The 14,409-nt window shown below is 48.1% G+C and overlaps 4 protein-coding genes and 1 non-coding gene across 5 annotated transcripts; 2 read left to right on the top strand and 3 right to left on the bottom strand.

Moving 5' to 3' along the window:
- Positions 1–992: 992 nt before the first annotated feature.
- Positions 993–1,538, top strand: AGABI2DRAFT_55087 (hypothetical protein; the record flags this gene model as incomplete). The annotated part of the gene is made up of 1 exon (XM_006455349.1): positions 993–1,538. A coding segment is annotated over one exon (546 nt), but the record flags the coding sequence as incomplete, so codon positions are not given.
- A 2,525-nt stretch (positions 1,539–4,063) lies between these two features.
- On the top strand, positions 4,064–4,717 carry AGABI2DRAFT_145572 (hypothetical protein; the record flags this gene model as incomplete). The annotated part of the gene is made up of 4 exons (XM_006455348.1): positions 4,064–4,194; positions 4,252–4,429; positions 4,578–4,600; positions 4,684–4,717. The coding sequence occupies 4 exons, from the start codon at positions 4,064–4,066 to the stop codon at positions 4,715–4,717; spliced, it is 366 nt and encodes a 121-aa protein (XP_006455411.1).
- Positions 4,718–7,056: 2,339 nt separating this feature from the next.
- Positions 7,057–7,719, bottom strand: AGABI2DRAFT_121341 (hypothetical protein; the record flags this gene model as incomplete). The annotated part of the gene is made up of 1 exon (XM_006455347.1): positions 7,057–7,719. One exon carries the CDS (start codon positions 7,717–7,719, stop codon positions 7,057–7,059), a length of 663 nt encoding a protein of 220 aa, XP_006455410.1.
- A 1,275-nt stretch (positions 7,720–8,994) lies between these two features.
- On the bottom strand, positions 8,995–9,420 carry AGABI2DRAFT_75791 (hypothetical protein; the record flags this gene model as incomplete). Its single annotated transcript, XM_006455346.1, has 1 exon — positions 8,995–9,420. One exon carries the CDS (start codon positions 9,418–9,420, stop codon positions 8,995–8,997), a length of 426 nt encoding a protein of 141 aa, XP_006455409.1.
- Positions 9,421–13,327: 3,907 nt separating this feature from the next.
- AGABI2DRAFT_t114 lies at positions 13,328–13,400 on the bottom strand. Its single transcript has one exon. It is a non-coding gene; the product is annotated as a tRNA-Cys (tRNA).
- Between the last annotated feature and the right edge of the window lie 1,009 nt (positions 13,401–14,409).

Here is a 14,409-nt window from a genome sequence, read left to right as displayed (position 1 = left end):
CTGCGGCTGACGTGGTACGCTCTTCGGGCGTATCCTTAGCGCCAATTAAATCAGGCAGTTCCGAAGTCTGCAGCCGCAAAGAAAACATCACTCAATTACTCCGACATCTTGATGCACGCATTAATGCGTTGAGAAGTTCGCTTCCTGCGCGACAGTCTGACACATCGCGGATTTTCATTAGCGTTGGTAAGCACGCCCATCATACACCCTTTTGCCATATACCTAATCCGTCATTCTCAGATACCGTTCTTAACAATCCCGTTGGCCGCTTGGATGTTGTTGCACAAATTATCACAGTCCTTGGAGTCATATGTCATGCCATACTAGGACTCAGCACTGGAGTGTCTGAATTTATCATCAGCAGCGCCATCATTCTGGTGAAGGTTGCTTTTACCACTGGCTCAAACGGATCCGAACCAGGATACGATACGATTCAACGCTTAGCACTTCAACAACTTCCCACCAGCCTGTACACGGCCCTCAGCAAGTTTGACATTGATGGTGATATTACCGTCTATGCAACCTGCCCTTCCTGTAACTACACCTACAAACCTGTATATGATCCGATATCTGCCACAATGTCGTACCCCGAGAACTGCAGCAATGGTTTGACAGGTGAAGATGGCCTTTTTACCTGTGGTGCTCCACTTTTGGAAGCACAGCACGGTCGTCCTCGCCCTCTAAAATCCTACGCTGTGCCGTCCTTCAGAGACCATCTAGTGAGGCTTCTTTCAAGCAGTGAGATCGAAAATCACTGTGACCATGCTTGTGATGATGCCTTTGCCGCTTTGATTGGTGAAACCAACAACGCGAGAAATGTATTTCATGGAGGTTTTATGAGGTCCTTTGAGGGACCGATTCGTGGCCAGCTCTTCATTGATCGTCAAGACAAAGCTAGGCTAGCATTTGCAATGCACGTAGACTTTTTCAATCCCAACGGAGTGCGAGAGCGCGGGAACCATAATTCAATCGGCATCATCTCCCTCGTCTTGCTCAATCTTCCCGAAAACATTCGCTATCAACCAGAAAACATATATCTTACAATCATTCCTGGCCCTCGGGAACCTAAGGTGGAAGAGATCAACCATTTTACGAGGCCTATTATTGAAGAATTTCGTGTAGGGTGGGAGCGAGGCTTCCATGTCTCCCACACAGCATCATCTCCCACCGGACGGGATGTTGATATAGCGATTGTCCTCTCCATCAATGACCTACCCGCTGCTCGCAAGGTTTCCGGCTCTGCTGGTCATGGATCACACTTCATTTGTACCAGATGCAGATTGCATGGGCGGGATAAGCTCCATAACGTCGATTTTAACAATTGGTCTCTGCAGGATGTGGCGGTATTGAGGGAGAAGGCAGAGCAGTGGCGGGATGCAACTACGCTTCGGGAGAGAGGGCAAATATTTGACTCGTATGGGGTGCGGTGGTCAACCCTCTGGCAGCTACCTTATTGGAACCCGCCATGCATGCTTATCGTTGATCCCATGCATTGTCTCCTGGAAGGATTAGTTCATTACCACTGCCGACGTATCCTGCAGATTGATATGCAGCAAGCAACTGCCACTACCCCTCCCAAACCTGCATTTTCGTTTCCGTGGGCTGCATACACGTCTTCCGTTCCTGTAGAATTTCAAATACGGAAGGACAAGGAGATTGGACAAGTCAGCAGCATTCACGAGATCCTAGCGCGTCCACTTGACGAACACCCGACAGGGCTAGGCGACGGGCCGAATACTGAGAAGCTTCTGAAGAAGCTACTTACAAAAAACAAGCTGCCACTTCAATTTGTCTGCCATTCTCTCAATTTGCTTGACATACCGGAGGCAAGAACCAAACCCCGACTTGCCGAATTATTAGTCAATTGGGTGAGCCATCAGATACTTCACAAAACAAGAATCTGATCCTGCATTGCAGCGTCTTCAAATGCCAACCTCCGCCAGCACCAGTGATCCGAAAATCTGCACGGTTGAGACTATTCGGCACATCCAGTATGTGATCAAAAATACGTGTACACCGTCGTGGATCAACTCCGTCCCAAGCAATTACGGTGAAGCTAGTGCAGGTAGCATCAAAGCCGATGAATGGCGCATTCTTTCTACAGTCTATCTCCCAATTGCCCTGGTTACTCTCTGGGGCTACGAGAATGGTTCCCGCCCTGCCAAAGATTATTATTTCGTCGAAGTCCTTGACCACACGATGATGCTGTTCCAAGCAGTCAACATCATATGTCGTGATACCATGAACCAGGAGCGCGCCCTCAAATATCGTACTTACATGCAGCGCTGGACTGAGGACCTTCATAGAGTTCATCCCCACACAAAGAAGCAGCGGATGCGAGTTAATGTCCACGCAGCCCTGCATCTATATGACTTTACCACCCTTTTTGGCCCCATCATGTCGTGGTGGTCTTTTCCATTTGAGCGGCTGATTGGTACCGTCCAAAAAATTAATACAAATGACCTAGTTGGAGGTGAGGGGTTTCAAGCTTGTCTTATTTGCTTTTTGCTGAGCTAGCATGGTGAAGGCGAATTAGAACAGACAATCGTTCGCTCATTTTCAAGAAGCAGCATCCTAAGATGGTGGTTGAACCGGGATGATTGTCCCGAAGCTCTTCGGCAGCTCAAGCTCCATTTTGATAAAGCATTTTCTCGAAACCTACCCAAGGAACATTTGAAATTTCGTGAAAGGCCAACCGAAGTAGCACACGTATCTCACAATAGCAGAAACTACTCACGGGCCTCTACTCACCTCGGCAATAGCCTTGTCCTGTATTATCCCTCACTGGCTACCGCAGCTCCCATCGCAGGGAGCATCCAGAAGATCATGGTGTGCGGTGAACAGGTGAAACTATCCATTAGGCGGCAATCCCCACTTCGTACTGGGGTATATGACCCATTTATCCGATACCCCTCATTTCCCGCCCGACTCTACTCCTCTGAAATGGAACCCGGCTCACCGGATGTTGTTCCACTTACATCTATAATCTCCCATGTTGCACGATTTATATTTCACCCTGGCCAAGCAGTGATAGTGAATCTTTCAAGGGTAAGTTTCCGGCTAATGTCTGGTTGCAGCTCTAATACAACCTCCAGGCATGATGGAAGTTAGAATTTACTTGACTATTTACATTGAGCGTGTATTTGAATGCTCGTTATTTTGGTTCCAGGCCGGCTTTTTGTGAAGTTGATTGTCAAAGCCCTTCTGTATCAGCAGGTGATGGCTCAGATTCTTCGGCCTCGTTATTTATTTATTTTCTGTGAAAACTTCGTTTAAGGAATCGTCGAGTCAGCATGGGGGCATGTGGTTGGTTGATTCAACCACTGCTAGGTCACTAGATTTGTTGTTCTCCAGAGAACGAACACCTCGCGAGGCGATCACCCCCATTATCCAGGTCTTCCGGTCAATTTTCATTCGTCCAGCAGCAAAGCAGTCAAAAGGACAGCCGCCGTGGCTCGTGGTATGATTAAATTTATGGCATTTATTGTGGCCAAGCTAATCGTCCCATGAAGCACCGTTGTCGACAGCTGAAGGGTGGGCGAAACTGATGGGCGAAACCAAACGATCTCTTTTTGACTTTCCTGAATTCATGGATTGGCTGTGATAGAGATGGATTCGTTCACGAGATTGGCTTATTCAATGAGTAATTTGAGCAAGGTTGGGAAGGATTGGAAAACGTTTAAATCAATGATAGTGAGATCAGGTTTTATGCTTTATGAGTCTCAACACACGCTCTAGTAGTGTATGCTGTTGTTTGGGCAAGAAGGAATTGACAGTGCGTGCATATTTGGACGCGCTTGAGTCTAATCCAACCGTCCTTTTCCCCTCATCCACCGCTGCTTCATCACAATCGCCCTAAAACAGCTTCAAGCCTACCTCAATGTCAACCCCACCATTCCGTCGTTCACCCCTGTCCGCCCTTCTGTTTAAAACCAGCCTAACTTTCTACGTTCAAACCAAGCGGTCTCTACAGCCCTGGTTTTGTTCAAGGTTGTCCGCCCAGTGCGTAAGAGGGAAGCACGCCTTGAGCCAACAAACACTCAAGGTCTACAGAGTCACGAGAATGAAGGAAACTACTCACCTTGAAAGAGGTTTGAAAGGAGCGGTAGAGAGATCCCTGGTGGAGATTTGGCCGCAGGTGATAGAATATACAGCCCAGAAGAAGATCAACGGACAGATATGGGCTCAAATTCGGTGAGTTTTTTCTGGACTTCATACCGTCATAATAATGGCTTGATGTTCTTCTTGCAGCGCTGGATTCCATCACTCTGGCCCCCCCAGTTCCAATTCTGATCGTGCACACGCGACTATCCGTCTGTATGACGGCGCTTCAAAGCACATTGGAGGCGTACACGTCGCCGAAAATGCTACGGAAGCCGCGACATTCAGAGGTGGAATAAAGAAGATTTCGTACTACGGAGAACAAAAGGTAGAAGCTAACTTCCTTTTCACTATCAATATTCCATGCTGTCCAGAGTCACCTCATTGTAAATAAGCTATGACCATATTCATCCCTTGTTCTATTTTTGGACAGCAATTATATGTCGTGAAAATTTTGTGTCTACATCTATACCCAGTATACGCTCACTATACGTCTGGGGTGCGCTCCTACTACGCTCATCGTACGCTCATCGTACACTCATTGACAACCCTTTTCGTCTTCATTTAATTTTGAATTTTCAGCCAGCCTTTCGGCCAAGACGGAAAGGCTGGCTGAAAACTTTCATTTCCTCTACATCTGAAAAACCCTGTTTCAGTGCCATTTTCGCGCCAACTGAAAACCAATAATTCCGCCAAGCTGAAATATGATCCAAAATAAATAAGATAAGATACATCTTTCGGTCAAGCTGAATCTACTTTTATTACGGTCATTTTCAGCTAGGCCGAAAATCTCGGTGATTTCGGTCAGATTTTAAATTCGATTTATTATTTGCCTTTCATTTGTCTTTTAGGCTTGGTGCCGAAACTATCTAATTAAGCGATTTTTTCGGCTCAGCCGAAAACCTCAACTTTACGGTGTGAATGGCGAAGGGCGGCGGCGGAAATAGGAAGGGAGATTAGACCGGTAGGTTGGAACCTATCGGATCATCGGTGCAGGTGGTGTGGGAGGGTAACCTTAGCAATGTGGGACGATGAGGAACAGAAGGCGTGGGTAATACAGAGATGGGGATACTGGGGACCGTGACACTGGGCAATAGCAGGATTCTTCGTACTATGCCCATGTGATGCGATGATTGGGAATTACTTCGGGAGTCGTTGGTTCGTGTGAGTAGTTTACCTATCTAGGAGTTGTTTGTACTTGTGGACACTTTTATGGTTTGTTTGGTGTTGTTGACGTTTTTATGATCAATGTACTTGTGTTTACTTACTTCTTACTCCACTCTTCTTTTCGCATGTCAAATGTATAATTAGTTTACTTTCTCATACATGCTTCTTTTCTCATGTCAGTATATAAATAGTTACCTAGGGTAGTTGGTCTGTGCGCCGTAGTCTAGGTATATAAAGTAGGTAGAAACTTGTAGAAGACTCCGTCGAGTTCTCTTAGGTTCACGCCTAATATAACTTTTGTCACTTTCCTCTATAGTTCTTAAGTTCAGGTGTGACCTGTGACATCTCAGTCACAGTCGCCCTAACAGGATACAATCTATACAAAAGGATAAGATGGGATGATGAGGGAGTGATGATGAGAAAAGGAATAGTCTACAAGTAACAAATGAGTATGAAAACATACAAAGATAGAGAGCACTCACCAGGGACCAGAGAATCTCTAAAATCCCCCCAAAACTCCTCCATACATTCCCCAATTATCCCCCCAATTATCTGCTCAAGTATCCCCTCAAATAACCCTCCAAAAATCCCCCAAAAAAGCGTCCAAAATAGGCAGAAAAGCGTCCTAAACAAGCTTAGAATTAGCTGGGAGAGAGCTAGGGAAGGGTAGGGAAGGTACTCACTTGAATATAAGCCTAGGAGAGCAATGGGGAGGGAAGGGGAGGGAGGGGAGGGGAGGAATGATGGTGGTGATGAGGAAGGATCAACGGTCATGCTCGAAACAGAAGTTCAACATATCACATGACATCATGTGACTGCTGGACTTAGGATTTTCGAGTCAAAGTTCCTCAAATCATAGGTAGGAGATATTTTCGGGTCATTCCTGCATGGATTTTAATGATCTAAAAGTGTATTCCTATATTTTCGAGGTCAGGGAGTCCGAATATTCAATTAGATTTTTTGTTGGATGAGAATCCAATGAGATATGGCACATTTAACATATGATAAACACATATTTGCGCTATAGCTCCTCTAAATTTGATCGGATAATAAATCTAAAATTAGATTCGGATTCCTGGACCTTGAATACATATACGTACACTCTTGAATTATTAGAATCGGCGCAGGAACAAGTACAAAACATGACATTCTTATCATGTTTTTCTATATCTCCATAACTGGTATGTTTTCCGACAAAGACATACATATAAACTTATGTTCTTTTAATATTTTATGATTTGTCGTGATTTTTCCAGAATTTTCCGGGTGGTAGAGCAGGCTCTACGACGAGTCTATCTGCAGTTCACAATGACCCCCCCCCCCCCATGATGGAATCTTGATATCTCCATAACGGGTATGTTTTCGACAGAAACATACATATAAACTTATGTTTTTTTAATATTCTAAGATTTGTCATGATTTTTCCGGAATTTTACAAGCAGTAGAATAGAGCATACAATGTAATGTCTCTCTAAACATGTTTTATAGTGAACATAAAATTGTTTACACTCGAAAAAGTTGATGATCTTGATTTAACTTTAAACTTCTGTTGAAAAAGTCTAGGTCTTTTAAACATTCCTTGATCCTTGGTTTTCTTTTTTTTTTCCTTAAGCTAAGTCTATAATGTTTGTTGAGAAGGTCAAGTCTTTTTAGTGTTCTTTGGTTCTTGGTTTTCTTATTTCTATCTTTGAGCTGAATTTCTAAGAATCATTTAAGTAACCTGGGTATTCTTGGGCTTCTGAACCTTCTTTATGTTCTTAGCTTGTCGTTAAGATAGTCAAAGTGGCTCTAAGTGGCTCTAAGTAGAATTAAGAAAAATCCCGTTTTCCTGATGTAGACAGTAGAGTTGTCAGCAAGGCGGATAGGGATACGATGAGGGGAGTAGGATTTGAACCAATGGCGGTGAGGAGTCATGTGGGATGTAGCACCAGTATCAGCCAGCCAGAAAAAGTCAGCATCAAGCTGTAGTGGCGAGGATGGTGAGGAAGATGATGAAGGAGAGGATGGGGGAGAGGAATAAGCACCAAGAGCGGATGCTCTCAGTGGAATATCAGAGCCAGGAGAGCCAGAACCAGTAGAAACATCCCCAGGAGGAGTGGGTGGTGTCTTGACAGCTGCAAGAGCTGCACCTATCCCACTCAGATGGCCAAGTGGCCCTTTGACATTACTTTTAGATGTTCCAGACAGTCTGGAGCACTCCTGAGCGCGTTCTTTCGCGTTTTTTCGCTTCCTGCACCTCCTAGACATGTGCCCTACCCTCCCACAAAAGGAACAAGTGATTGACGCGTTCTTAGGGCCAGAAATCGGTCCCAGAGAGTGTGGAGAGGGTGTATGGCTGCCAGAGGGAGTTGTGGTCGATGTAGAGGCTCTCAGACGCATCGGAGACGTGCCAAAACGCGTCGAAATGGTGTCCCATGCGTAGGGAGCGTGTGTGCGCGATTGAGAGGCCATAGACGTCGATGTGAGTGCAGGGGAAGGGATAGAAGTTGATAGAGATAGGAAGATGATTGAGAAGAGTTGAGGTTGATAAAGTAATAGTCGTTTTTTAAGCGTTAGAAGCCGGGGCCCATAACTGTTAATCGTAGAACGATAGCGGTTGCAGTGGCGATCCTAATGAGCCTAGAAGCGAGTCAAACGGATAGGAATTGACTGAGCAATCCCAAGGACAAACTGTGGATACACTGTAAGAAGCTATATTGAGTTCTAACAACTTGTACTCACCTGTGGACAGACTGTAAGAAGCTAAGGCCTCTGAAGTGTCCACAGGGAAGTTCAACCATACATGACTAAGCTATCATGTGACTAAACTTGTCTGCATATATCTAAGTCCACCAACTACACTTGTAGACTGCTTGCTCACTCTAACAGGAAGAGCTCTTCACTACCTATTCTGATGCCTCTCACGGAGCCTGCAAGGCTACAGGTCGAGCAACTGGTGGTTATGTGACTCTTGTCTCGGGTGCTGCTGTAGGTTGGTCTTCTAAGCGTCAGCCATTTGTGACTCTCTCGAGCACTGAGGCCAAGTTTGTTGCTGCTGTCGAGGCTGGCAAAGAGATCAAGTGGACTAGGAATATCCTGACCGAGTTTGGCTTCCCTCTGACACTTCCTTCAACACTCTTCGTTGATAACAAGTCAGGAATCAGTGTAGCCAAGAATCCAGAGCATCACGGACGCATGAAACACCTAGACCTGCGCTTCTACTGCTCCGGGAGGCTGTTGAAGAAGGACTCATAGATCCTTTGTATGTTTCGACTCACGAGCAGGTGGCCGACATCTTAACCAAGGCTGTGGCAAAGAAGGTAGTTGAGTTTGCTGTTCCTCTATTAGGACTTGAGTAGACTGGCTGGATCTTTTTTTTTTTTTTTTTTTTTTGTAATCAACGGCTGTTCAAGCCTTCTATTCCAGCAATATAAGTACATGCGAACACTATGTACAATATGCTGAGAATACGGTTGCCATGACGCGTTACCATAAAAGAGAAAACATATCCTGCGCGACGAGGTCAAGCGCTAACGTAGAGAGAAAGAAAAAATAATGTTCGATCGAAAAAGATTGAAATACCGATATGCGGCCCCGGGAAACAAGCCAGCAGTCAGACACAAACATACCGACACTCCGGAACACGAGTCAAAATAACAAGCGGAGAGTAGACATAGAAAAAATGAAAACGGATGATGGTAGGCCAAACCGGCGCTAACTCCCGAAACACGTTTTGACGCGCGCTGATTACTTCTTAGGGAACTGGCGCCTCAGCCAATCCCTGTCGAATCGGTTCTGCCAGAATGGACACGAAGTGTCCGTGGCAGAGTGGGAAGTCTTCGCCTTGCCTGCAGCTGTGCAGTTGACGCAGTGACGATCTTCCGGGTCGCGCTTGGAGTGGGCGCAATATTCGTGATGGGCAGCCTCGGAGTGAGGGAGCCCGCAGAGAGGACAGCGTATACCTTTTGATCGGCATATGGAAGCATGATGACCCCACCTCAGACAACGAGTGCATAAGGCAGAGCCAGGGCGCGGAGCGGCCCCGCGGATTTGACAGTTCCGACCGCCGATGACGATCGTCTTGCCGATGTAGGAGCGGGCCGAAGTGCCCGCGACGGAATCGCAAATGTCAACCCAAGCAACACATGTGTCACTGTGGGCCGATGTCCGCATGAAATGGACGGCGTGTTTGATGGCAATAGCGAGTTCCTTGCCAACCGGGGATATTGCAAGCGCGTTGGTGAACGCGCTGCGCTGAGCGGATTGCCAAACCTTTGGTTCAGCTGGGACCATGGGCACGTCGATGACCTTGAGGTAGGAAGTCGATGTGATGGGGGAGGATTTGATGGGCACGACGCCCGCGACAGTGACGAGACGCTGGATGTGTTTGAGGACACATGTGGTCTCGGATGAATTAAGAACTCGGCTCGCGGCTATGAAAATGCCGGATCCAGAGTCCTCTGCGTGTTCGAGAATGACGTCAGAATTGACGTCACTCTGGAGATGAGTGTTGATTTCGGCCAGCATGGCCGGGGAAATGTGACTGGCACGGATGGAAGATCCGGCCGGGGGAGCGAGTTGCACGCCACGGCGCTTCGCGCCGTGGCATGTGTGACGAGCCCTACGCTTTCTGCCCGAAGGCTTGGACGCAGGGGCGATGGCGACGGCCGCGGGAGCGGCGGGAACCTGAGGACGGGGCGGGGGCTGCTGTTTGGAAGGGTGGTTGGCAGCGGCTTTGGCATATGTGTTATTTTTGGAAGGGACCGAGGTACCCTTTCCAAAAACGGGGGGCTGGGGTGGAGGAGGGGGGGTCGGCTGCGCCGGCTTCGCCTTCTTCGATTTCCTCGGGGTCATGTCCATGTCGGCCGATGGAGACCGTGGCCGAGAAGGGGCTGTGCCCGAGGGAGTAGGAGGGGGGGGAGTTGGTTCGAATGCCGGTGGCGAGGGATCGACCATCCCGATTATTTTCGCAAGCTGCTCAGAGAACGAGCCAATGCCTGCGACGGAAGAGACGTTGTACCCATCAAGATCGCGACGCTTGATGAGAGTGTGTGTTGCTCGTAACATGCAGTCCACGAACTGCGAGTAGAGCGGGTGATCGGCCTCGATATCGTCAAGCATGAGGATCGTGGTGTTGACAAGCTTGAGCATTCCCTTCTGACCAGCGGTCATGGTGCGGGAACGCCCAGTGGAAGGGGTGGAGGTCGGTGCCGGTGTCGGGGTCGACGGGAATGGTGCCGGAGATGGTTTGTCCAAACCTCGGGAGCCCGAGGCGTAGGACAGGGGAGTGAAGGAGGAGTCTGGGAGCCCAGACTGCCTTGAAGGTGTTGGCGCCGTCATACGAGACGCCGCCGGGAGCTCGAGTTCATCTTCCATGTTTCTCGCCGCTTGTAGAAGGGCACGTCCAACCGCACTATTGAACATACCTTCCGGAATCTCTCCTTCGTCAGACCAGTCGCCCGAGTCCTCAAAGTCCTCGCGCGTATCCATTGTAGAATGCTATGTATTGCTACTCGAGTATAAGCACTGAGACTTCCAAAAGAGGAAGGTAGTGGTTACAGTTCAAGGAGCAATTGGGAGACTGTCCTATTAGCACGTTCTGTTAGAGTGAGCAAGCAGTCTACAAGTGTAGTTGGTGGACTTAGATATATGCGGACGAGTTTAGTCACATGATAGCTTAGTCATGTATGGTTGAACTTCCCTGTGGACGCTTCAGAGGCCTTAGCTTCTTACAGTCTGTCCACAGGTGAGTACAAGTTACTAGAACACAATATAGCTTCTTACAGTCTGTCCACAGTTGTCACTAGGATTGCTCATTCAGTTCCTGTCCGTTTGCCTCGTTTCTAGGACCGTTAGACTCGCCACTGCGTCGCGTACATTCTACGTTTAACAGGTTATGGGCCCCGGCTTCTAACGCTTTAAAAACGACTATTACTTTATCAACCTCAACTCTTCTCACTCATCTTCCTATCTCTATCAACTTCTATCCCTTCCCCTGCACTCAAATCGACGTCTATGGCCTCGCAATTGCGCACACATACACCCTCTCCACACTCTCTAGGACCGATTTCTGGCCCTAGGAACGCGTCAATCGCTTGTTCCTTTTGTGAGAGGGTAGGGCACATGTCTAGGAGGTGCAGGAAGCGAAAGAACGCGAAGAAACGCGCTCAGGAGCGCTCCAGACTGCCTGGAACATCTAAAAGTAATGTCACAGGGCCACTTGGCCATCTGAGTGGGATAGGTGCAGCTCTTCCAGCTGTCAAGACACCACCCACTCCTCCTGGGGATGTTTCTACTGGTTCTGGCTCTCCTGGCTCTGATATTCCACTGAGAGCATCCGCTCTTGGTGCTTATTCCTCTACCTCATCCTCTCCCTTATCATCTTCCTCACCATCCTCGCCACTACAGCTTGATGCTGACTTTTTCTGGTTGGCTGATACTGGTGCTACATCCCACATGACTCCTCACCGCCATTGGTTCAAATCCTACTCCCCTCATCGTATCCCTATCCGCCTTGCTGACAACTCTACTGTCTATTCAGCTGGTGTAGGATCTGTTGTCTTTCAACCAGTGGTGAATGGAAAAGAGACTAGAGCGGTCGAGTTTACAAGAGTCCTTCATGTTCCTGACCTCAGGAGTAATCTCTTATCATGTCTCTACCTTGCCCGACACAAGGGCTTCAATATTACCATCTCTGCTCAATCTATTGACTTCCAATGCAAAGGGATTTCGCTTTTCACGGCCACTATCCATTCCAACAACTCTGCTGAGCTCGACGGCTCAACTCTGACTTCTGAGGCTGCATTCTCTGTCTCTACCCTCCCGGTTGACCTCTCGCTATGGCATCGCCGCTTCATTCATCACAACTACGCTGATGTGAAGACTATGATCAGTAAGGACCTTGTTTCCGGGCTCAAACTCGAGTCTAACTCGTCCCCTGACTCTATCTGTGAGCCGTGTCTAGCTGGCAAGATGCATTCCCTCCCTTTTCCCTCCTCTTTGAATCACAATCGCTCTCCTCTCGAGCTAGTGCATTCAGACCTTCACGGACCGCTCCCTGTCGCTTCACACTCTGGCTACAAGTACTGGATCACCTTCATTGACGACGCAACACGTTTCCGGGCAGTCTATTTGCTCAAAGCTAAGTCGGAAGCATTTGAAGCCTTCAAAGTCTACAAATCCTGGGCTGAGACTCAACTCGGAGTCAAACTGCGAGCACTACAGGATGACAAGGGAGGTGAATACATGTCTAATGCTTTCAAAAGCTTTACTGAGCTTGCTGGCATCGAGAGACGTCACTCAACTCGGAACCGGCCTCAGCAGAATGGTCTTGCTGAAAGGGCTAATAGGACTATGGGAGAGAGGATCACTGCTATGCTCTCGGAATCTCGGCTACCTGGTTCTTTCTGGGGTGAATGTATCTCGTCTATGGTCCATGTCTGGAATATGCTCCCTACTGCTTCGCTTTCGGGCACTACTCCCTTCCAAGCTTTCTATAAGCGAAAACCTGACGTCTCACATCTCCGGGTCTGGGGGTGCACTTCATATGTCCATGTACAACGAGATAAGCGAAATTCTCTCCAACCTCACTACGAGAAGTGTGTCTTTATAGGCTATCCGGCTGGCTACAAAGGCTGGAAGTTCTACAACCCAGTCACAAAGCGAACCGTGATCTCCGAGAGAGCTGATTTCGACGAGAGATACTTTCCGGGCACTTCTAAAGCCCAACTCGAGGCTGTTCCATCATTTGCCTGCACACCAGAGTCACTACCAATTCCTAATGATACATCTTCATACTCAGGACTGCCACCTCTACAGGATGAAGGGGGTGATAATCACTTCCCTCCTGCTCATCCTAAGACTCCCACTCCGTCCGCTTCAGTTCCTCCTGAAGAGAAGCCAGTTCTACCTTTACCACCTCTCCCGTTGATCCCTCCAGTAATTCCTCCTGTGATTCCGCCAGTCACTCCTCCACAAATCCATACACCACTCCCAGTCACTCCTCCTACTGCCGGAGCGCCCCTTGAGCCCCCTCACGTTCCTAGACGTACTGGGCGAGTTCGGTGTCAAGATAGAAAAGTGACCACACCAGGGTTTGAACCTGGGACCATCCCAATTGCACTAGGAAGCTCTAACCACTGAGCTATATGATCTTGGTATATAGTAGCTAAGATGTTATAGATATACATCTTAGGCCTAGAGGTGGAACCCACGACTGAGGGCCTGCTGCAGGGGCTGAGGCACAGTACAGATTATGTGAGAACTCAGAGCTCCGAACTGTCAGGTGACTTGTCCTGTCATCACCTAACATTCGGAAGCCTCCTGGCCAGTGGTGGAAGCTCAAACAACCAGACTTAGCCGGTAATGACTCTGACTCTGATGACGAAGCTGCTCTACTAGCTGACTCGGAGTACTGTGAAGTCGAGTTTGCTGGAGCCGTCTCGGGTGCTGATCCCCGGAGTTATAGACTAGCTATGAAGTCTCCTGACTCTGATTGCTGGACTGAGGCTTGTAACACTGAGATATTCAATCTCGAGGCTAACGGAACTTGGGAACTAATGGAACTGCCTCCTGGCAAGAAGGTAGTCAATTCTGGCTGGGTGTTCAAAGTGAAACGACTTGCCGACGGCTCAATTGAGCGCTACCGGGCTCGTCTTGTTGCTAAAGGCTATTCCCAACGTCCCGGATTCGACTTCACTGAGGTCTTTGCCCCTACATTCCGTCCTGCATCACTACGCCTCATTATTGCTCTTGCAGCTAGAGAAGGCTACAAAATGCGCTCCGTTGACATCTCTTCTGCCTTCACCTATGGGGAACTCGAAGAGGAGATCTATATGCGCCAACCCGAGGGCTATCACATTGGTAGTCCTAACATGGTCTTTCGGCTGCGTAAATCGCTCTATGGTCTCAAGCAGGCTGCCAGACAGTGGAATAAGAAACTCCGGAGTGTTCTCGAGGGTATAGGCTACTCTAGGCTGCGCTCCGACAGCTCCATCTACATCTATTCCAAAGGCGACATCAAGGTCATTGTTCCTATCTTCATTGACGACATTACTCTTGTCTCGAAGAGTGATGCAGCTATGACTTCGGCAGTCACTGAGCTCTCGAAACACTTCAAGCTCCGTGATTACAACACGGGTGGCTTCCATAGCTTAGTATTCA

Source organism: Agaricus bisporus, assembly GCF_000300575.1.
Source record: "Agaricus bisporus var. bisporus H97 unplaced genomic scaffold AGABI2scaffold_10, whole genome shotgun sequence".
Lineage (NCBI taxonomy): Eukaryota > Fungi > Basidiomycota > Agaricomycetes > Agaricales > Agaricaceae > Agaricus > Agaricus bisporus.
This window is presented reverse-complemented; position numbering and strand designations above follow the sequence as displayed.